The 24,844-nt window shown below is 38.7% G+C and overlaps 1 protein-coding gene across 2 annotated transcripts in view; it reads left to right on the top strand.

The window, feature by feature from the left end:
• PRKCZ (protein kinase C zeta) overlaps nt 1–24,844 on the top strand; it is a 151,899-nt gene that overhangs the window by 68,095 nt on the left and 58,960 nt on the right. For both annotated transcript variants that reach the window (XM_026660028.2, XM_026660029.2), the window contains exon 6: nt 20,625–20,710. In XM_026660028.2, the coding sequence (XP_026515813.1) occupies nt 20,625–20,710 (86 nt within the window). The remainder of the gene's footprint in view (nt 1–20,624; nt 20,711–24,844) is intronic.

Raw genomic sequence — 24,844 nt, 5'->3', positions numbered from 1 at the left:
TGCTCGGAGTACCTTTCCCATACCTGAAGAAGAGCGCTGTGTGGCTCGAAAGCTTGTCTCTCTAGCCAACAGAAGTTGGTCCAATAAAACATTACCTTATCCACCTCCTCTCTCTAATACCAGGGAGGGAGAGGCGTCATTTAAATTGACCACCCATGTGGTCACAAGAACATATTGATACAAACTGCCATCAACAAGTTTAGGTTTTAAATTAGATGAAAGTTTCTAACCATCAGAGGAGTGAAGTTCTGGAACAGCCTTCAAAGGAGAGCAGAGGGGGCAAAAAACCTAACTGGCTTCAAGACTGAGCTTAATACGTTTATGGAGGGGATTGTATGATGAGACTGCCTACAATGACATGTTGCCGATCTCCAGCTGCTAGCAGCAAATAACTCCCAGTGTCTGGTGATGGGGAGGCTCTGAGTTACTACGGAAAATGTCTGTCTGGTGAGTCTTGCCCACATGCTCAGGGTCTAACTGATCACTGTATTTGGAGCTGGGAAGGAATTTTCCCTGGCTCAGATAGACAGAGACCCTGGCTGTTTTCGCCTTACTCTGCAACATGGGGCACAGATCACTTGCAGGTTTAAATAGTGTAAATGGTGGATTCTCTGTAACTTGAAGTCTTTGAGGACTTCCCTAACCTCTGGCTGAGTTGCTGGTCTATTACAGTAGTGGGTGGGTGAGGTTCTGTGGCCTGAAATGTTCAGGAGTCAGACTAGATCAGGGGTGGGCAAACTTTTTGGCCTGAGGGCCACATCTGGGTGTGGAAATTGTATGGCGGGCCATGAATTCTCACAAAATTGGGGGTGTGGGCTCTGGCTGGGGGATGAGGGCTCTGGGGTGTGGCCAGAAATGAGGAGTTCAGGGTGCAGGAGTGGGCTCCAGGCTGGGGTTGGGGTGCGGGGTGGGGCTGAGGATGAGGGGTTGGGGTTGCAGGAGGGTGCTTCAGGCTAGGACTGAGGGATTTGGAGGGCGGGAGGGGTATTGGGCTGGGGCAGGGGGTTGGGGCCTGGGAGGGGGGTCGGGTGCAGGCTCTGGGGTTCACTTACCTCAAGCAGCTCCCAGAAGCAGTGGCGTGTCCCCCCTCCGGCTCCTGCGCAGCCAGGTGGCTCTGCGCGCTGCCCCATCCGCAGGCGCCACCTCTGCAGCTTCTATTGGCCGTGGTTCCCAGCCAATGGGAGCTGCGGGGGCGGCACTTGGGGCGGGGGCAGCATGCGGAGCCCCCTGGCTGCCCCTATGCGTAGGAGCCGGAAGGGGGACATGACACTGCTTCTGGGAGCCACGTGGAGTGAGTCAAGCCCTCAACCCCACTCCCCGGCTGGAGCAGAGCAAGCCCCGGAACCTGCTCCCTGGCAGGAGCTCGAGGGCCGGATTAAAACATCTGGAGGGCCAGATGTGGCCCCCGGGCCATAGTTTGCCCACCCCTGGACTAGATGATCATGGTAGTCCCTTCTGACCTTAAAGTCTGATTCTAATTGTTATATGTCATCTGAATTATACTACATTGATCTTCATACAATGACATTTCCTAGAAAGAATGTGCATAACTCTTCTCTGGATAATGATTTGTGTGCAGCAATCAAAAGTATCGGTGTTCAATTTGTAGCAGCAAGGAAATATTTGTAAATTTCTAACAAGCTATATAGTAGTTCAGCTCTTTAGGACGATTTTTATATTTGGTCAAATAAATAATTGATTTGGAGCTATAGAAACAGAAGTTCAATAAAACGTAGGGACTGGCAAATGGACAGTATTGAACAAAAGGTGGCAAATACTGACCTAATGCACTGATAATTACTACTTTCCTTATGAGGAAAGTGTTACCTCTTTATAATTCAAGGACTAAATTTAGTCTTGGTGTGACAGTCCATTGACATACATGTTATTGTACTTGTTTATGCCACAGTTTTATTTGGCCCCTGATTTTTTTTATACCATTTGGTGCCTACGTCTGGATATGGTACTTGTGGTTTAGTGGTGTTCTGGAGGAAAGTAACTTGTAGTGTTCCATGCAATTTTAATAAACCTCTTAATTTTATGAATAATTGAGTTAGTGGGTATGGGTTAATTCCTTGATTTCTTTTTACAAACTGTAAAGCTTGTTTGATTTCCAAAAGCCACACATCACAGTTTCTACAGTCCATCTGTTGGTTCCCTAATAAAGGCCTTTGTAGTAGTTGCCTCAAAACTAATTCGTCTAGTTTGTGATTTCTGCCTCTTACTCAGTTCCTTTCAAAATGGATTCGTTCATCTGAAGTCGTGGATGTCAAGGCTTTAGTGTCATCATTTTGTGGCAATGATTCTTTCCCCTGCTGACTCCATTCCCCCACCATAACCCCCTCCAATGGTGGCAGGGTGGAGGTCTAAAAATTTGGTGGAGAGTTTTCATTTTGGATTTTTAACCGTCCCCACCAATAAATAGAACGCTGATGAGGTATTGTTGATAAATGGTTGATATCTACAGAAAAGCTTTTTGAAAGATAACTAAAATCTGTTTAATTATCAACATTTTCCTTCTCCCTTGTGCATTCAAACTGTCTTGTTCCAGCGCTGTTTAAAGTATAAGTGTTAGACTGCTGGCATAGTGTGTTTGCTGCTCTAATAAGAGCATTAAAGTACTTAGTTTGAAGACAATGATGTTTCAAGGATTCTGAGAGTATTGCAGCTATTATGTAAATAGATGTGAGGGAAAAATATAAAAGAAATTTTGGAAAATCTTTTTGTGATAACCCCTCTCTTCCTCCTCATGTGACACTATGCTATTTAATACTGCTTCTCTAATAAAAAATGATTAGGGGTATGGAATGGCTGTCATGTGAGGAGAGATTAATATGACTGGGACTTTTCGGTTTGGAAAAGAGACGACTAAGGGGGGTTATGATAGAGGTCTATAAAATCATGACTGGTGTGGAGAAAGTATATAAGGAAGTGTTATTTACTCCTTCTCATGACACAAGAACTAGGGGTCACCAAATGAAATTAATAGGCAGCAGGTTTAAAACAAACAAAAGGAAGTATTTCTTCACACAATGCACAGTCAACCTATGGAACGCCTTGCCAGAGGATGTTGTGAAGGCCAAGACTATAACAGGGTTCAAAAAAGATCTAGATAAATTCATGGAGTACAGTATAGGTCCATCATTGGCTATTAGCCAGGATGGGCAGGGATAGTGTCCCTAGCCTCTGTTTGCTAGTCTGGGAAAGGGCGACAGGGGATGGATCACTTTATGATTACCTGTTCATTCCCTCTGGGGCACCTGGCATTGGCCACTGTCAGAAGACAGGATACTGGGCCAGATGGACCTTTGGTCTGACCCAGTATGACCGTTCTTATGTTATGGCACCCCTGGAAAGCACATTTGTTCATGAACACAGGCAGAAATGCTTAGAATTATACTCCAAGGATTTTTCCTTAGGACGAGTGGACTGTGAAATGGATGAGGACGTGAAATCCCACATTTATAATCCCCGAGGAGGCCATTTCGGTCAGCAATATACATTTGACTGCATCTTGCCATTAGTGCATGACTTCCAGCTCTCGTGCTTTACAGGCATTCTGTCTGTCTATATATTGATGCTTCATTTCACTTGATACACAAAGGGACACTGATTTTTCTGAAGCATTTAATGTTATCTCAGACTTGCTTGGGAAAATTGCTCATAGAGTGGGCAGCACAGATAGAGTATCAGAGAATAGACATACATTATCTCTGGAGTCCAAATTTTGAGTAAGGATTATAAGACACAAGGGCTCCATGGCCATATTAGGCGGAAGATTTGTTCTCCGTCATTAGGTCTTGGGTGTATGCTCTAGGATTGCTCTTAGAGTAGGCAGTGCCTTTTTAAATGTGTCTGTATAGCAGTGAGCACAGCATGGCCCTGATCCTGATTGGCGTTTCTGGAAACTACTGTAATTTAAATAATAAATAACCATCATGCAGGTGGATTGGAAGATAGCAATGAAAATTGTCGACAAAACATTTGTCAGTGAAGCTGGGCCTGCAGCAAGAGGGCTAGCAATTGTGATGTTCAGTAAATGGGCATTCTTTCATCTATGTGGTCATCTTCAGCTAATCTCTCATGCTGCCCATCAGAAAGTAGACCCCAAGATATTCCTTTGCATTGTTTAATCTTTTCCCCCCAAATGGAAGTAAGAATCTGTTGCCTGGATCCTACTTCACTTCAGGTAGCAGCTTGGCAAGAGGGTCTTTGTTTGTGAAGGTTATCCAACTACGAACTAATGGAAACTCTCAGTTGACTGCCAGAGTTCCAGTGCAACTTAATTTTTGCCTTCAGTCAAGTATTTTTCCATATTATTTTCCTTCCATGAAATCTAAAAGGCTGCTGCGAGAGACTAGACTGCTTGTTCCCTGTTCCTTAAAACTTGCTGTCTGCCATGTTTTTTAAAACTAGCTAGCCTTCAAGATATCCTCTAATGACCATGATTAACCTCCTGTATGAAGGTCAGTGAATTGTAACCTCTGTTAATTAATTTTCCTTTCTAGTACGATGAAAAGATGTTCTCCACCCTTATTTTGTCTTAATGCCAAAGGTTTTTTTTTGGCATTTAAAATGTTCAGCTGTCTTGAACCTCCTCCTTCCCCTCTTGTCACTTTGCCTCTGCTTGGGATGTTTTCAGTGTTGCCTACTCTAAGAAATCATGAGCTTGCCTCTTTGAAAATCACAGAGAGGTTGGGTCAGACTTTTGATTTTTGAAATTTGTGGAAAAGCCTCCTGAGGCTTTACTACGCAGTGTAGTGTCATTAGTTAACATGGAGAATGTGCTATCTGTTAACATGGTTGAGTTCTGTATGTTTCTTACTTGGATCTGATTTTCTGTATTTAATAATCCGAGTAAATTCTAAGGAATTATCATCCTGTTTTGGAAGCCTAAAAGTCCCAACTAGTTGCAAAAGTGCAATTTAATCCATGCCTCATTTAACATAGATTGCAAACCTTTAGTAATCCAGATGGGGTGACTCCGAGTGCATAGTTTCATATTTCTTTTGTAATAAGAGCTATATTTTAAGTGTCATTAGAACCAAATAAGAGTACTTAGCACATACAGGACAGGGCTTTGCATAAGAACATAATATAAGAATGGCCATGCTGGGTCAGACCAATGGTTCATCTAGTCCAGAATCCAATCTTTTGATAGTGGCCTGTGCTAAATGCTTCAAAGGGAATGAACAAAGCAGAGAAATTATCGAATGATCCATCCTGTGTCATTCAGTCTCCGCTTTTGGCATCTTGCATACATCCTTACACCTCTGTGAGGAACATGGTAGTAGCCCCATTTTTCAGATAGGGAAATAGAATCAGAGGTTGACTTGCCTAAGGCCACGCAATGAGTCAATGGCAGAGCCATTGAAAATCTGGGCTTTCCAGTCCTGTCCTCTGTTCACTAGACCACACTACTTTAGTATAATATGATATGAAGGTCTGACATGGTTTAATATTTTCAATCAGGGAAGTGGTTGCTCCTTTGTTTATGAATTTCTTCAACATAGGAGGCATGGCAACACAAGCTGCTTATTAATTTATCAACCATTTAATATTCCTCCTGTCTGTGATAAGCTCGTGCTCAGAACACAGATGTAGTAAGTTGCCTCCATATGGTACTGTCTAATGAGTCAATTAGCTGACATGGAAAAAATCCTTGTGGTTAATTCTTTCTCTTGGTGGTGAGCCATCCTACAAGTGGTAGAGCAGTCTTTCACTGATACTTGATTATGGTATATATTCCAATTAGATCAGAAAAGCAGTATTTAAGGATATATGTATTGTGAAAGTATTTCATAATTAGTGTAAGTATAGTTACATTCATTTTTTACAGAATAGGCTTGAATAAATTCATTGAACATTGTTTTGGGCTCATTAATTCTAACTACAGCCACATTTTGTTTTTTATTTTTTGCTGCTGAGTCAAACTATTTCTCATCAAGGAACTGAGTGAAAAGGGATGGTTTACGACAGTCATTTATCTTTACATTCTCTTCACTGATCTAGTGGCTTACACTATTGCATCATTTGACATTGACATCCAAGTACTTGCAATACAGTACTCTTCACCCAGAAAACTAATTTATTTTCCTAGTTCTGAAGAATTTGATATTGAACCATACTTATCTGTGTCAATATTACTTTGAAAGAGCAAAGTCCTACTGTTTCCTTTTAAAAATGCTGAGCATACATTGATTATGCTAACAGGACAATATTTAATTGCTACTTTTCTCTGGGGCTCTGTTTTCAACTGATGTTCTTCCTGGGCAATGCATCATACCAAGATGTATTTCAGTAAGTGTGTTTTTTCCTTGTTAAAATCAAGGGGGTTTTGGGGGTTTTTTTTTTAATGCCTCCTTCATTTGTATTGTACAGTATTTTTTGCCATTTTTGTAAACAGTCTTCCCCCTTTAATACTATTTTTAAAATCTATTAATTGATTTTTGTCAAAACAAAAGGCTATAAATACCAAAAGGTGTATTAAAATACAAAGGCTAGGTCAAGAAAAACAATTACCATTTACTCCTGGGGGAATTCTGGGCTATTGCTCTCACGCAGAATCAGGGCCGGCCCACAACATTTTGGCACCTGAGGCGGGGAGCTCAAATGACGCCCCCATGCCCCCTCACTTGGGCCAAAACTTTGAAAGGTCTCAATTCTGCCTTCTTCCTGTTCTACTCCTCTCATGGTACTGTTCTGCTACCTACCCCAATAAAGGAGAACTAACAACTTAAAATGCCTTGTTCAAAAATGTTAAGTAACACTTAACTTTCAAATGCCTGAACAGCAAATGTAACTTTTCTTGTCTGAATAGTAAACACTGGCATTTTTATCTGTTTGAATAATCAAAGTGCTGCTTTCCGTGCCTTCTTGGTTGCAAAGATTTGAACTGCTTCCTGAAGGTCCACAGTCTGGGCCAGCTCATGCTCTATTGAGATGGTTGCAAGGCCGACCAGCCTCTCCTGTGTCATTGTGGAGTGAAGATGTGTTTTTATTAACTTCAGCTAGGAGAAGCTGCGTTCTCCACTGGCAACTGTTACAGGAAGTGTTAGAAGTATGCGCAGAGCAACAAAAGCGTTTGGAAAGAGGGTGGTCATCTTATTTGTGCACATATATTCCAGAACAGCCTTTGGAGTTGATCCTGCTGAACTGTATCTTGAAAGGGCTTTCAGTTCATCGCCTAAATCACTCGCATCAATATCGCACATGTCATCATGTCAACACTGTCTCTAGTGCCCTGCATTGCTGGTGTAGGTCGTCTTCAGGTATAGTGAGGAGTTTTGGAATATCATACAACATCCCAAAAATACTGCTGTGTTCCTTGAGCTGCATGAAACGTTCTTCAACTGACTGTATTGAACACTATAGCACCTGGTTAAAGAATTCAACTTTGAATTGTTGTTTGGGGTCTCTTATGGGATTATCTCGTGCCTCGTAATCAAAATGTCGTCGTCTTCAGTGACTCTTGTATTCTTGAATGGGTGGGAAAATAGCTTCAGTGTGAAGTTCCTCTGCCAACTTCTGTGCACTCTTCAGAATGTTTTGAAATCCCTCATCTGACTGGTAAGACTGTAGGTATGACTGCTTTGTTCAGTTGTTCCATTGCTCCAGATATATCAAGGTCAACACCTTGGAGTCTCTTGCGTACAACATTTATTTCAAACAGTATGTCATGCCACAACACTAAGCCTCACAGAAATTTGAAGTTATGTACATTTCTGGTGATTCCATTTCCCTCTGCTACTGTTCTCCCACGAACAGTTCCTGTCATAGCATTATCTTCCATAATGGCAACTATGGGATCATCTATCTTCCCAATTTGGTGTTTGATAGGCTTTATCGCCTCCACTCGACTTTCCCATCATGTGGCACTCAGTGGTTTCCGTGTCGGGGAGGATGTTCCCAGATGTTGCTTCAAAATTTGCCATCAATGAGTTGATGCAGAGAAAAATACATAGATGCTTTGAATTACATTAAAAAATTCAGCAGCCTCACTAGAAGCTGATGCTGCATCACTGACCACCGAGTTCAATGAATGAGAACTGCATGGGACAAAAAAAAGCTCGAGGGTTTAACTCTCGGATCCATGTCTGCACTCCTCTGTTCTTTCCTCTCATGTCGGCACCATTATTGTAGCCCTGACCTCTCATGTCAGCTATTGCAATTCCCATATCTTCCAGCTTTGTAAGAAGCACATTTGTCATACCAGCTCCTGTAGTATCATCAATGTCAATAAATTCTAGAAAATACTCTGACAGTCACCATTGCAGGGACATTTTCACTAGGTTCTGTTGTTGTTGTTACAAAACACACCATTAAAGTCATTTGTTCCGTATGGCTGATGTCAGGTGTGCAGTCCAGAATAACAGAGTAATATCTTGCTGACTTCAGATCTGCCACAATCTTCCGTTTGACTTTTGTTGCCAGTAACTGTATGATCTCATTTTGAATTGTTTTTCCCAAGGTAGTGGTGTGTGTACATTTCTTGGGTGGTGACTCTTCTTAGATGCTCCTGGAGTACAGCATCAATCTCAGCCATCAGCTACACAATTTTAAGGAAGTTTCCATTGTTTGGCACATGCAGCTGGTTCCTTCCCAGCAGTTACTTCCCTCTCCCTCAGCTCCTCCATTAACCCAGACTCCCCGAAGCCTTTGCACTGCTTCTGAGGGGTGCGGGAAATACATTTCTATATTGTAGTTTAAATGAATTATTACTAGGGCTCCGTGTTTGTCACAGAGGTCGCGGAAGTAACGGATTCTGCGACTTTCCTCGACCTCCAGGATTCCTGCAGCGCCCATTGTTGCCTACCCAGGGCCGCTCAAGCAGCTGGCTCTGGCGTCAGCTGCTCAGGTGGCCCCGGGGATAGCCACACCAGCTGCTGCTGGAGCGGCTCTGCAGCCAGTCCCTGGGATGGCCCCGGGCCAGCTGCCCAGGGACTGCCTAAGCAGCGGCCAGTGCGGCTGGCCCTGGGGACGGCCGGAGCAGCCGCTGCTCGGCTGCCCCTGGCAGCTAGTGTTGCTTCTCTCCTCCCCCCCCCAGCAGCACCCCCTCTCCCTCGGGGCATCCTCCCCCCAGCAGCACTCCCCTGGGACACCCCCTGACAGCAGCAGCCCCCCAAGATTTTGTCACGGGTATTTTTAGTAAAAGTCATGGACAGGTCACGGGCCATTAATTTTTGTTTGTTGCCTCTGACCTGCCCATGACTTTTACTAAAAATACCCTTGACTAAATTGTAGCCTTAATTACTCAAAGTTGTGTATTACTATGCCTACGAAGGAATCTATTTTTCAGAAAATATTTTCTGAATCTTTTTTGTTGTCTGTATTGTTAGACATACTTGCTGACAGGTTTTTTGAAATATATTATCAAAATAATTGAAACTAGTGTGATTATTATGTTTTTTTGACAAATAAAATATGCAGAATTTTGCAGAATTTTAAAATATTATGTGCAGAGTTTTTAATTTTTTGGTGCAGAGTTCCCCCAGGCGTATACCATTGTACTATGAAATCTGAGGTAAATGGAAAAGAGATTAATGCCATGGGAAGCATATTTAAGAATATGCCATATAAAAGAAAAGTATATGCATCCTTCTAAGGGTTACAGTAAATACATACATATTGTAAACACAGAATCCCTAGAGAGTAGTGGGCATCAGCAGTTTCTGAAAGAGATTAGAATAGTAGGACATGAGTTCCTCTTGTCTAATAACTTTTAGACTTTTTACACCATTGTTTGTAAATGTAAGGGTTTTCATCACCATTTTTAAAGTGAGAAAGATTGGCAAACTGCCTAAACCTGTTACAGCAAATCGCTCATTTGTTCACTACTATGGCTTCCCACAGGACCAGCTAATAGTTTCTTCACTGTAATCTCTACATTTTCTTATACCTAATAAAACAGAAGGTGACCTCTCATAGGACTTTTGAACTGGCTATCAGAAGCCTTACAGTTACAGATGCTTAGATTAGTGTTCCACTTTTTTTATTAGCTCAGGCTCTCAGAAGCAGTGCTCTTTTTGGATTTGTTCTTACAGAACAATCATTTTAAATTACTTGGGTGACAAGTCCTGGCCAAAGCAATCCTCTGCCAGTATGTAAAACTACTTAGGCATTGGCAACAGTGCAGTCTTGCTGTAAAGAGCAGGATGCTGGGAACAAGGGTTTCTATATTCTTGTGGTCTGTAGAGCTGTATTCTGTGTGGGGCTTAATCCATCTTTACATGGAGGGCATGAGTTCAAATATGAGGATCTGAAGGCTTAACACCCCTGCATTTGCATCCCTCATTATATAAGGCAGCGCATCTGCAGTCGAGGCTGCTGCAGCCCTGATAGTACTCTAGTAGTAGATAAGCTGCTCAGCTGGCATTCTACAAACTTGGAGGAGTGTTCCTTACCATTATCCCCATGGAACATCCCATTATACTGGCAGTTTACTCTAATCCTAACTCTCCTAGAAATTAGAAGCTAATTTTCTTGAAAATTTTTGTCCAAGTTGGTAGGTAAACTATTTCATTTTGATATTTGTAGAAGATATTGTGTCATTGCATAGAAGCATAGGTTGTAGGTAAGGCACATCCTATCTAGTCCCTGTTGAAATCTTTTTTTGTATTCTGATGTTTTCTGTCACTGTTTTCTCCAGGTTAGCACAGTTGTAGCATTTGCTAATGCTCACGTGTCATTGTTTCTTATATTCCATCACACGAGTGGTTTTGGATCACGTGTGACCTGTCATGCTGCACCAGGGTGAAGAACTGGAATATTAATTAGTGCTATAACCAGATAAAAAAATCTTGTAAAAAATGATTGTAACAAGGTTTCTTATACCTCTTGCTCTTAATTCAAACAGTAATTTTAATTTTCTTTCCTAAATCTCTAGAAAAATATAATTGATCTTTGGTATGTTATTAGTCAAAATAAGTCTCCATCAAACATGACTCCTCAGATTTCTTTCATGTTTCATGTGCATACTATTGGTGTTTAAAGAAATCAGTAGCTCACACAGGAGTTATTCAGTAATCCTCATTCATGCTGCAGTCTTTCAGTTTATACCTTCAGAGAACTCAACTGTGATGATAATATCATTTAGAACAAAATTGCTTGTGTATTTCTTTTGTTTTCAAAGGTTAATGCCAGAGGTTTTAAATTTAGTTTTGACAAAACATTTTTTTATTCATTGTAGACTTTCTAAACTAAGCACTAAAAAGTTAATAAACTTATTCTTTTAGATTCTGATTACTATAGATTCTAGCAACATGTAGGGTTTGTTTTTTGCCAACACAGATATAGTAAAATCTGAACATACCGTGTCGTTCAGGGTTTTTAGCTTCACAGTATGAAGAAAACCTGTTCATATTTCCTGCATGTTAGAAAAATGAACAGCACTGAGATTTTTTACTATTTGTATTTACAGTAGCACATAGAGACCTCGGTGAGTATGGGGAGTCTATTGTGCCAGTTGCTGTACAGATACAGAATAAAAAACTATTAAATGCAAAAACATAGAATGCCAGAAAGGGACTTGGGGCTTCGTTCCCTTCTTAATGCAACCCACTTTTGTTAGTTGCCTGTAGTTTGTATTAAAGATGGAGGGTCAGTGTTAACTTGAGTATTGCAGATATTGACAGTTTGTGTCACAACTTCATTTATTTAAACATAGTTTTTAAATGCGTTTTCTCAGACACTGTATTCTTTTAGGACTCCAGGTTACCATAGAAACTGTTAGTTAAAATTCCTTGAGAGTATCCTAATAGACATTCATATGAAAGCTCACTTCTTATTTCAAGGCCCTCAATGTTAAATATAGTATGTGTCAATTTTTGAATGGTCAAAAGACACTGGGCTACAGAATTGCATTATTTCTTTGTTTGAAGAGAGACAGGAGGCCCTCTCTGTACTTTGCTCAGACAGGATTTCTTCTTTCCATAGAGGAATTGGAGAGGGTAAAATTCTCCATACTGATACACGCGGAAGGCCCAACAACACTGGAGTTGTGTAATATGTTCCAGGAGGAGCATAAAGAGGAACGAGAACTGCTAGATAAAATAATAAAACTTCAAAGATCTATGTCTGGCATAGACATTGGATACTATGTTCTTAGTCTAATTTATAGACAGACATGGAGAATCTAAAGGATATTATGACAGAAACAAAGTGCAGCTTATCTGAATTTATTAATATAATTCACAGAGGCAGCATCATTTTCAGAAACCCAGAAAACAGCTGTTTAGACTCTGGTTTACTTTCTGCGTGTCTGTCCCCCACACCCAAATATGCTAAATTTCTTGTTAAAGCTATATGCCTGGGCTCTCACTCAGAATCGTCACCATCATATGGACTTGGTTATTAAGAAAAACAAAAGGAAACGTACCTGATTTTTTTCTGTCAACAGCCCCTTTCCCTTAAAGACAAGACAATTTGTCTAAATCAATTAAAATCAATGGAACCATAACAAGTTACTGTAGCTGAGCATCTGGCCACAAGTTTCAAATACTTAATGACCCCTATCAAGTTCAAAGGCATCTATTATCTCCACTATTGAGCCCAACTTGATCCTAAATATGTTTGCTGTAGCTGCTAACCCTTTCTCTGGTTTTCTGTTTGATATTTATTACAAGTACTGCTGCAAGTCATTATCTTTTCTAGACTGAAAAATTGTATAGAAGTGTAAACATTTAGAATGAAAAGAATATTACTTGCAGTAATAAAATCTGACACCCAGGACATGTTCTTTTCATTCATTAATATCAGCTATTCAAGATATGTACAACATACAACAATTTTGTACTGATGCTAAGCTATGGCTCAAAAACACACAGATGAACACTACAGTCAGCTGGTTAAAATATATTGCAGTGTTGTTTAAAATTCAACTTGCCCACTGGTTTGTTTTCATCATTTTTGTTGAGGTTATGAATCATTGGAGCTGATACCGATTTCTGAACTGAGTGGGAACTCTGAGAGTTTAAATGTGTAGCTTTTATTTATTACATGTTTATTCAGTAGATTATTTCTTTTTGAAAATAAAGATGAATGCTATCAGAATTAATACATTCACAGATACTGTAGTTTCCACCTGAAACTGAGAATGAGAATACTTGTCTAAAACATTTAATTGCCAGCAATCAAACTGTACATCTTTCAAAAACACAAGCAGCATCAGATACACCCCCCCCCACCCCAAATAAGTGCCCAAGGACATAGTCTTTTTAAGAGCTACAGATTAAACTATTGTATTTGCAGACTCTGTAATCACATTAATGGCTTTAAGGGTTGGTTTCTATTAGGGTGGTACAAAAAGGATGCAAGTTCTCCACCAAAGATTATCTGGATAATCAGTAGGGTGGTTATATTCAGTTCAGTTCAGCTTTTTCAGAAAATGTCATTAGTCACATTCCACTTAAATTTCCTGCTCTTTTAATAGATTAGTATATTCATAGGCCCAAGCATTTTTCCTTGCTTTCCATGTTTTGAGAAGACTTCACATGTTTTTCAACATTCAGAATGACTTGATTTGTTTAATGTACATTATTTACTTACTTTTTTCTTTTAGGGAATTGGATAGGTGTCCTGACTACATAGGTCAGTCTACATGCAGTGCTCAAAAATAAACAATTGATTGCTGGAAGTGGTTTAGGTGGTATTACCTTGGCATTTTACCTAAAAGCTCATGGTTAGTATTTTATTTTTTTTGCTGTTGGTGCCTAGAAAACATGGTGCCATAAAATAGAGACTCAAAATGTCACATACCACACATCACCTTGGTTATTTTGCCATTATGTTTGATTCCCTCCTCCCCGCATCCTTTATCCAGATTTTGTCTGAGATTGTAAGTTCTTTCTGGCAGGGACCTGTTGTCTTACATGCTTTTGGGTACTATATAAATAAGTTTACTGTTGCAAGAGTCTATGCCCGAGCATATATCTAGTGACTGCCCTGTCTGTACATTGCTCAGACAGGATTTTTTCTTTCCAAAGAGGAATTGGAGAGGGTAAAATCCTCCATACTGGTACATGCAGAAGGCCCAACAGCACTGGAGATGTGTAATATCATCCAGGAGGAGCATAAAGAGGAACAAGAACTGCTAGATTAAAATAATTAAAACTTCAAACATTTTTTTTATCCCATCGATAATGTCACTTGGGGAAAAGTACACTTTATGTAAAAGATATCAGCTGCCATGGAGAACTACTATTAGATTATAGACCTATGTAATAAAGCATATGAATTTGAAAAGTTAACCCACACACTGACATAATTATTTGTGGTGTAACTGATATTCAGGTTAAAACAACCATGTTCTTGACTGTGGAAAGAACAGTGGATATTTGCAGGACTAGTGCAAAATTGTTTCCAAAATATAAGTGTGAGGAAGCAGTGAAAGAACTGAAGTGCATCTAATTAAAAATCATACCAGGGTATAAAGAACAGAATGCATAGATAAACAAATAGCAGAGACCATATTTAATTTGTTTATCATAAATGTGGAATTAATTACAACATGACACAAAGGTACCCAATACAAGGATTCTGGTGTCATGTGTTTAGAAAAGCAACCATTTTGCAAACATGTGTTGCGCTAAGCAGAGTGAATTTTTTTCTATATATTTTATTTAAAAAAAAGAAAATAGGAAAGACTTTGGCGAACCGGCAGCCAGAGGGCAAAGCTCTTATGTTGCAGAAGCAGAGTTCTTTGTTGGATCTCCTTAATAAATTTGTGAAGCGAGGTTTAACAAACAGATTGGTTTGTGCTATTGGAAATAAATGAACAAAAAGCAATCAAAATTGATAATGGAGCTGAATGCTGTGTGATCACAGGAAGCATAAACAAAATGATTAACTGTCCAACATTAAAAAAGCTTTTGTTTCATGTAGTGGGCACAAAATGAGCCCTGTAGGAAAGCCACAGTGGCATGTTTGACTGAGATATCACTCGTTTTGAAATAGTACAACAGAAAGTCCTATGTAGCCTTGGGTTGACAAACCGTTTGCAAACATCGATGATCAACTTGCCTACTAAACAGAATACGAAAGACCTTCTTAAAGAACTTGATCAGGCTTTTTATGGTCTCGGGTTCATTAGGCTATAATACATTTCATTGATGCATTCCAGTGTGTTGCCAAAACACATGCACCAAGTAAAGTCCCACTGTCAATGAGATTAAAGTTGAATTTGACCTGATGGTATATTTAGAAGTTAGAGGAAATTCAGACACCAACTGACTGAGTATACAGGATGGCCACTGTAATAAAAACAAACAAGTAAAGGATTTGTGTACATCCAAAAGATTTGGATAAGGCTATTAAATGCTACTCTACGAGAACAACAGTTGAGGAGATCATGTATAGATTTTAAAATGCAAAATAATTTTCAGTTTTGGATGCAAACCAATGATTTTTGGCAAGTCTTACATGGGACGGAAAATTCAAAAGCCTACACCTGGTAGGTATGTTTGATTTTCATTCAGGATTCCATCTGAGTCAAGCATCCAACATGATGTCCTGAATCTTTGAGGATCTGAATGTGGGGAAAGTAATTGTTGATTTGGGGCAAAAATGGAACCGCAAAATGAGAATGCATACTGTATTATAGTGTGCTAAAGAGCCTGACAATGAACAGGAACAAGTGTCAGATAGGGCTAAATGACATTTTGAGATTGACTCAGATCTCACACTCCTTGTTAATGAGATCTTTGGGGGAGAGGGAGGCTGATCTATTTTAGCAGCTGAATGGGAGGAACCAGGAAGAAATTGTTTTGAGGAGAGACCTTTGAAGTTCAAGAATAGTAGTTATTGACAGATATCCTTTAAGAGGCAGAATAATCCTCTCGTCCCTCTAAGGGATTCAGGTCTACTGACTTCCCTGCTAGACATCGTGTGTGTGAGTGAAAGATTAATTAGCTGTATTAGTTTTGTGAGGGTTATTTTGTTATATACTATGGAGGTTTTTTTATTACATCCAACAGCCATCAGAGTCAGTAATTGCTAACCTCTCCCCTATGATGGGAATATAAGTTTTTGTGACCCTGAATGGAGCCAGAAAATAAAGACCAGTCACTTACTGGCATTCCTTATTCTCACATCATTATCATAGAATGCAGCAAGTAGATTTCCTAATTCTCATTGATGGAGGCGTTCAGACCTTGTGGCTGCTTATTGGCAACTTTATGTGCCAAGACAAGTTGGTAACTCTATCTTGAGTCCCAAACACAAGTGTCTCTATCCAGTTGGTACTGAGGCATGCAGTGGTATTGGTACACAAAAAGTGTCCAGACATACCAACAGCAGTAAGTTTCTTTTTCAAGTGAAAATTAGTTTGTCTTGGGAAGGAGACAGAGGAAGGTAGGGAGTGTATTTCATCAGGTGAACTTCATATTGGGTTGACTAGCAACATAGGTACTGGTTTCTTTAAACATAAGATTTTTTGTGAAATATGATAAAATGAAAAAAAGTATATTAAAGGATTTGCCAACCATTGAACTCATTCATGGATTAAGAGAAAAAAAACTGTTAGGGCTAGTGTAGCTGAGGGCTAATTACATTATTTGTTTTCAAAGTCAGCAATTTCCTCCCTACTCTTCATACTACTTAGCTTACTCCTATCTCTTCATTTCATGGTTTTGTTACATTTTTGATCCATCTGGAGCAGTAGCCAAACAATAAAGAAAATGTAATGTGACTGTGCTAGGATGCTACACTGCCTCTCCCTTTTTTTAAATTGTAAACCAAAAGGAGGATTTAGATAATTGGATCTTTGCATTACAATTGTTTCTCTAGAGATAAAAATTACAGAACACTCTTTACCACCTATTTGTAAGATGGTCTGGGAGTGCTGCTCTTGTACAAATTTCTACCACCCCATTGTATTATCAGAGACTTTGGCTTCCCATCTCTGTCTTCAGCTACATGGTGTCAGGAGGGCAAGCTGTCCCTCCTTTCAAGGAAATGAGGTGAGCACCCATTCCAGTCCTTATCTTCCCACTCTGCAGTCCTTGAAAGCTATGATAGGTAGTTCTGAAATGGGACCATTGAAAAAAGTGGATAAAAGAATACTAAAAATGTGAGCCAGCCATTTTCATTTTGAGTTAATATTTACTAAGTATTCTCTAACACGTTACAGACATTGTTTTTGCTAGACAGAATCTGCAGTGTCAGTCAGTTCTGTGTTATACTATTCCCCATTTTCTGACTCCATACAGACCCCATTCTCGGTGACTGATTATAAAAAAAACATTCTAGCTGATGGTCAGTGCATCCCATGGTGCAATCCATGCATAAGGAAGAATTACTTAGGCACTTGCTCAAAGAAACGTTTTTGACATTGATAGTTTAGCTAATTATTTTTAGAGTGTAATCTCCCCCTTTTGGCAAAGATTGGAAATAAATAGGTGAAGCCACTCTGGCAATGCTAAATTCTTCAGATTTTGTTGCCCCTGGTCAATCCAATTTTTGTCCTACATGTGGTATGGAGGCTGCCCTGTTTTCGTTGCTTAACTATCTCCAGCTTCTGGTGATGACCAAGAATCCTATGTCCATACTGATTTTATTAGCTCTGCCAGCTGCCTTTGATACCATTGACCACAAAGTATTGCTGACATGGCTGCTCTCTGTGTTAGGGATGGAGTCATTTTTGGAGTCACTGTCTTTTTTCTTACTGAGAGGTCTCACAGTGAAATGGACCTGCTACCCCGAGGACAGTCTCACGTGAGGTTACTGCAATATTCTGTGTTGTTGAATTTGTATGTGAGGCCGATGTCAGAGATCATAAGGTTGCTTGGGTTGTGGAGTCTTCTATATGCACATGGTGCTCCATTTTTTGTCTTTGTTACACCTAGCCAGTGCAATTGACTGTCTTGTCCAGTGTCTTGCTGGGACCAATGCTTGGATTAGAATGAGCTGGCTCAGACTGAACCAAGATAAAACTATGGTTATTATGGTGCGATAGAGGAATCAAGCTGAGGAACTGGTGAAAGTAAATATTGCTATTTATTACCCAAATTCACAGCTGCTTCTGGGATAGGGCAGTTTCCAAGAGCACTTTCTGTTGTTAGCTAAAAGATGGAAACTCTTTAGGATGCAGACCATCCCACCCAGCAATCCACAATTGATCTCCCACTGTCACAGGGAAGTTTGCCCAAAGATCAAGAATAGAATATAACCTTTAAATTTCCAGTTATCATTTATTTTTTGTTTTGTTTCATTCAGCATAGCACAACCGGAAAACATGCTCATCTTGAGGACCAGTGCTATTTTTGCCTTTGTTTCTTTTTTCCTTCTCCATCTCCTCTATCTCTATCTCTTGCTCGGGTATCTGTGTTTTCCCACCCCTTCTCTGCACCAACTCCTGTTTCCACTAGTGGACTTCATGTCCAATCCTTTCCCCCATTTGAATGTTAAATAAACAGTGAAATAGTTAGAGATTGTCTTTTAAAGTGCAATTAGGCCTTTAGAGTTACCATTGGAATTAATAGTAGGCAGTGAAGTTCATACCTCTCAGAGCCATAATTTCAGGCAGACAGCCTTGCACTGATTACATTAAATTCATATATGGAATATTTCCTTTGCAACAATGAAAATAGAAACTACTTTTTAATGAAAGCTTAGATTTTTGTATATCATGAATAGCCATGTGGGTACATAATCCCATCATGTAGGCTCTATCTGGACTAGCAACTCTGTATTTGATGCCTCTCTTGTATACAGAGACTTGTAGCTTCTCTGAGAGTTTTTTTTCTTTCGAACAATTAACACTTTATTTAAAAAAAAAATTTAAAAAATGAAAGGTACTGTGGTTTTTTAAGGTCTTGATCCTTAAATTTACAGTGGGACTACTTGCATGAGTAAATTTCTACATGTGTGCACGTGTTTTCAGATTTGGGGCTGAAATTTCCAGTGTGGCCAGAATCCTTCAAAATAGTCCTTTGTCCCCTTTCTAGAAATGACTTGCCTTGGTTTTGTAGGACAAACAGTAAGAAATCTAAAAATTGGATGCAGTACCAATGTGCACTCATTACACACACAGGAAAAAAGATCAGAAGTAGTTTTAGCTAATGCAGACTTAAATACATTTTTCTTTTGTTGGAAGATCATTTTATTTCATTATCTATTTTTAGTCTAACAATACTCACAGTTGTATATTTGCCATTGTTACAAGTGAGTCAAGCTTATAATAATATAGGCTTCAGAAATGTGTTTAAATTTAGGATTTATTTCTGACTTATTGAAAGCCAAAAAGTGTAAAGATGATGACCTGAAGATCATTTTGAATTAATTTACCAAGGATTAAATATTGACTGTCTTCCCACTTCAGAGTTCAGTACTGTATCATAAGAAAACAAACAAATACATTTTATAAATCCATTTATTTAAATGTCATCTGGATTTTTGTTCTGACCTCATTTTTACCAGCAATAAAATATTATCTCTGTTTTCCTTTGTTAATTAAAATAATTTGCTTGAGTTTCACGGTCTTATCACTTTTATTTTTAAAAATTTGCTAAACTACCTTTATTCATTACTTTAAAAAAAATATCCCTGGATAATGTGTCAAAGAACAACTTAGTAGATCAGTTGGTAAGTAACTCAAGTTTACAGAGTTTCAAGATACTTGGGTTAGGGATCTAGCCACACAGAAATCTTCTGAGGATGGCTGGATAGCAGGTTAGGGAATCAGAATCTGGTGCTGTTCACTGCTAGGGCTAAGCAAAATTGTTTCACTTAATAGAATACAGTTTGGCAGTGACCAAAACTGTCCATGAATTCAGGAGGAATTCAGCAAATAGTTTCAGCCAAATAAAAATAGATTTTTCTTGAAAAAGTCAAAATGGTTTGTTTCAGATTTTTCTAAATAAACCATTTCACCATTTCTTTCAAATTGACTTTTTGTTTCAAATTAACCCAAACAAATTTTTTTTTAATTTTTTTTGTTTCGGTGAGGGTTAATTTTGGTTTGAAATGAACCTAAACTGTTTCTGGATTTATTTATTTTTTGTTTCGTCACCAAATTGGAAAATATCAATTGCAGAACCCTAGTCATTACCAACTATCAGGCTGATTTGGTTAGGAGATTGCCCTTACAACCAGCATATTAGACTCCTAGTGGAAAATGTTAGCCCTTTTGCATGAGGATTCTGTGAAGCAGGAGAGAGGAAATCAGATTGAAAAACAGGACACAAGATTTTGTAATGTTTTAATACTGTATAACATATTCCATTATCAGCTAACACACATTCTTTACATGTTTACCCATTAAGGTGACAAATAAATAGCATGAGGTTTATAGAGGTACACTGTTTCTTTAACTATATCTATCCATCTCACCTGAGCTTGAAACAGCAAGCAGCCAAGGAACTGTAACAAGATTATAATCATGTGAGAAAAAGAGAGAGGGATAGAGAAAAGGGAGAGGCAGTGGCGAAAGCACATCCTCCAGAAGCTGTCATTTAAGGCTTCTTTAAAAAAAAATTTAAAAAATCCTGATTCTGTCAGCAGGGATTTTAGCTTTGTGTTAGTGTTTAGAAAAGCAAGAATGTTTTAAGTCACAACTTGCTTGACATGGTGTATCTGGTATTGCTATGTTACTATGCTGCTGCTTTACACCTTTTTAATTTCCTTCTTAGAATCAATCTACCGACGTGGAGCAAGAAGATGGAGGAAGCTCTACCGAGTGAATGGGCATCTGTTTCAAGCCAAACGCTTTAACAGAGTGAGTACTGTTGCTAAAAATGCCATTTTTGGGGTAATGCTCTGCAGTCATTGTTTTTTCAGTGTGTGCTTTTCCTGTATTTGAAACATGGGGAAAGAAAAGGAAAAGGGAGATGCTTGTTTATGTGAATTCAGTATGCAATATTATTCACTGCACAACGACCAGAAAAAGTCTGAAGTTTTTGAATTATTTAGAGTCTGGGATGAGGTCAGTAGTACATAATTAATGGAAATGTTTTCTTTTAAATGCTCTTACAAGCTTTTATTATTATTATTATTATTTATTGTTATTATTTTTTAAAGATATTTTAGATCAAATTCTCTCCCTCTCTCTCATGGTTCTTGTTTTCTATAAGCACAGTTATTATCCTCAATATTCCTTTCCATTCATTGTCTATATAAATGATTTTTATTAAATCTCTTAATATCCTGTCTTAACATGCTTGGAGCCGGAACTAGTATCTAATGTAATTGGGGGGGGGGGAATTCTGGTATATGTAGTTGAGCTGCAAATCAGTATATATGCCAAGATACAACAACATTAAGGATCTGACTTAATCCATACAAGCAAGAGAACATAGCTTTAAGGCTGAGACTCCTCCTTCCTTAACCTAGCCCATTGTGCCAGAATTTTGCAGCACATATACTGTATATAAGATACACATCTTGGAATTCCATAAAAGCCTAAGTGCAAAGAGGTGGGTTAATTTTTAGATCCAACAATGATATCCCATGACAGTAAAAGGAATCAAATCTTTGTTGTTGTTTGGATAGAGTTTTTTGTTTCCAATGCTCTAGGGGGAAAAATGCCATTTGACATGTTGTATTACAGAGATCTAAGGCTTGTTAAGGTTAAGTATTGCGTCTGGGGACCGCTAAAATTTAAATGAGATGTATATACATAACGCACCTTTTCACCACATACTAAACAAGTATAGTGACTAAGATACCGTTTTTGATGCACATTGCCTTTTTGTGTATTATACTTACTACATGGTCAAAATGTATGCCTTCGGACAACATACATTTTAATTAGAAATCTATACTATTATATTAGTAATTCGTAAAATGTTTGTGAAAATTAGGCCTGTAGTTAATATATATCTGTGGTTTTGAAACCTCACTAACATGGTCATTTTATTTTTGTTGACAGTCCCTAATAGGCCTGGTTTATACTAAACTTCAGTATAGAGAATAAATGCATTTCAGAGCTACAGCACCATAAGAATACAACTGAAGCTAGTAATAAAGACAGCAAACAGTGTACCATAGACAACAAAATATTGTCTGCATGTATATACATATGCATATGTGTGTCTGAGATTAGATATCTAACTTCAGCCCTGAATGAGTTTCTATAGTCAATTCTGTAAATTTCTGAATTCATTCAAAATATCAGATGAATTGTGCAATAGAAATCACTTTATAATACACCTATCGCAAGGCAAACACTGAACACTGTAGTCCGCTTAGTGTCTTGTCTTACTCCTATTTTAATTCTTTCTATTTATTTCTTATTTTTAAAAATACTGCACAAATGAAGGGTATATCATGTGAAAGGAGGTGGGAGGGCTTGAGTGTACAACTCTGTTAATGTTCCCTAATATTCAACAGCACTGTAGATTGTGCTTGTTGATTTACTTATGAACACTCATAACTTTGACAAATACTTCTCAAAAATAGCAGTTTGAAATGGGCACTTGTAAGATCCTGAATTTAAACCTCCTTGATTGTCAGCATAATGTAATAAAAAAAAAAATTTCTTCTGTACTATATATATTTTAAGTGGGCTTATAACACTGTACACAGCTCAGTTGCAGTCTTAAAGTGCCCTCAATTATATAACCTTTTCTGTTTCACTGTGAACCTCGAGTGCACTTGAATAGGAACCCAGTAAAAGAGTTATTAGAGTAATTTAGATGATCACAAGCCTTTGTGCCCACACACAACGGTGACTACCCCTAAGATTATAAGTATATGTAATCGAAAACTAACCCTCAGTTCCTGTTTCTTGATCTGCAGTGCCTCACTCAAGGATGTCAGTCACTAAGTTGTCATTTTTTCAGTCTGACATTTTCTTTAAACATCTTATTATTGGAGGCCTTTTATAGTTAGTCATTTTGTAAGCTATTTAGCCTGACCCCAGAATGACTCTCTTCATTATTTTTAATTTGTGACAAAATAAATAGAAAACTCACATAATTTGACATGAATGTGTCAGAAGAAGCCCAGAAGGTCTGAATTCAAATTGTTTCTCAACATTTACATAAAATGTCCAATAGATCTGCTCTCTTTTTGCCATTTGTTCTTGAAGTCTAAGCATGTAGACTCCTCTTGCCCCTTCTGAAACCCAGGGCTTTGGATGAGAGAACTGTGAGGCTTTCCTTCCTAGGTAGTCCCCTAGGCTGGGACCTTTGGATTTCTTCTCCATTATGCCTGCAAGAAACTAGCCAGTTAAAGATAGAAAGGTGCAGCGGGTATAGTCAATATTTTTTAAAAAGGAAAAAGTTGACTATTCCTTTCCTACACTCTTTATTTGTTGCTTGTGATCTTAGGCCCCATTCTTACAACTGGTTCTTCACTGGTGCAGGGTTCCTCCTGTGCAGAACTACAAATCCTTATAAATAGTGCAAACGGGCTTCAGAAAGATCATTCATTCTGTGACTACTACTAGTAAGGATTCAAAGTGACTTAACCATTTTCTGAAGAGCACTGTGTAGCTGTAAGTGATTGATTCCACAGAAGAGGATCTGAAAGCCATACTGTAGCTTACAGGTTTGCTAGGCTAGACAGACTTTCACTGTTCTGGGGCTTGGAACAGTTACATCATAGCCATCAGAGTTTGGTATAAGCCTGAAGTGGAGGAGGAGGAGTGCAAGACAGCATGTGCAGCTTTCAAGAATACAGTGAATCATGGGAAGACCAAGAGTAATGGGAGGGGTCTGGGACTGTCACAGTGGCTGCCGGAGCCAGCCTGTAGGTTGGGAGTAGAGAACATTCTTGAGCTCTCAAAAGGTGCTGTGGATATGTGAGAGAATTGGGACTGGAATGATTAAATGATTGGCATTTGAGAATCTAAGTTAGGTTGCTGTCTGGAAGCTTGTTGGGCAAAATGGCTAAAATGCATGCTGTTTGCATACATTGCTGTGCTGATTAAAGAAACAGTACTGTTAACCACAGGTGGGAAGTATTCAGCTTCTTAATGTGACAGTTACTTTTGGATATAAGAAATAACAAGGAACCTAGCTAAAGTGGTAATGGATGCCCACTTGGTTAAAAAAGGTAATTTCATCATATTTTGGTGCATGTGTTAAGTGACACCTTACATTTATGTCATTGTTTAATGGGTTCCCCCCAACCAGTGGATGAGATTTTTAATATGAGCTATTTTATTATGTATTTTGATTACCCTAACAATCCTGCTGACATGCACCATTACCAATGTTAGTGTGTAGGTATGGTGAGGTGTACTGTAAGGATGTTAAAATTCCCCTTTATTACAAATACTTGTAATCAATTACTGTGATGTTCTCAGAGTTAAATAGTCATTTCAGAGTTTTTTCTTTTTCAAATAACAATGTGGTTCAAATTCCTGTCAGTTGTTTTTTGTCTGTGTGCCACCTAGCAACTCTTGACGTAGGAAAGGTAGGGAAAATGTGCAAATGTTACAGTAAATCTGTATTACAATCTAGCCGTCTCAAATCCTTTGCCCTTGCTACACTTGGTTAATATGGGTGGTCAGTTTAATATGGGCAGTCAACTTTATCTACGTTTTAAACAAGATCTTAACACACTCAAACCTGAGAAAAGAAACTGCTAAAAGCAGTCTCTTTTGAATTCTATTCTTTATTATTGATTGTTTTTGAATAAAAGCTTTCTCTCACAAACCAGTTTCTCCTTCTGTTTGAATCTGAAGTCATCATAGTCCTGTATTTGTTGTAGGGTTTTGTTTTGTTTTGGTTTTGTTTTGTTTTTTTTTTTGCAAGAGGAATAGTTAGTTGTCACAAATTCGGTATTGTGAGTTTAGATCATTGAGCGAATGAGCTATGAAGATGTTTATTGAAACACATATACCGGTAGATAGATATATACAGAAAATGAGCAAAATTGGCGAGGAAATTTATGAAAGGAAAAC

The sequence above is a fragment of the Terrapene carolina genome, unplaced genomic scaffold (assembly GCF_002925995.2).
Source record: "Terrapene carolina triunguis isolate 2854851 unplaced genomic scaffold, T_m_triunguis-2.0 Scaffold714, whole genome shotgun sequence".
In the NCBI taxonomy this organism is placed as follows: Eukaryota; Metazoa; Chordata; order Testudines; family Emydidae; genus Terrapene; species Terrapene triunguis.
Note: the sequence above shows the minus strand (reverse complement) of the source record. Positions and strands in the feature narration are given on the sequence as shown.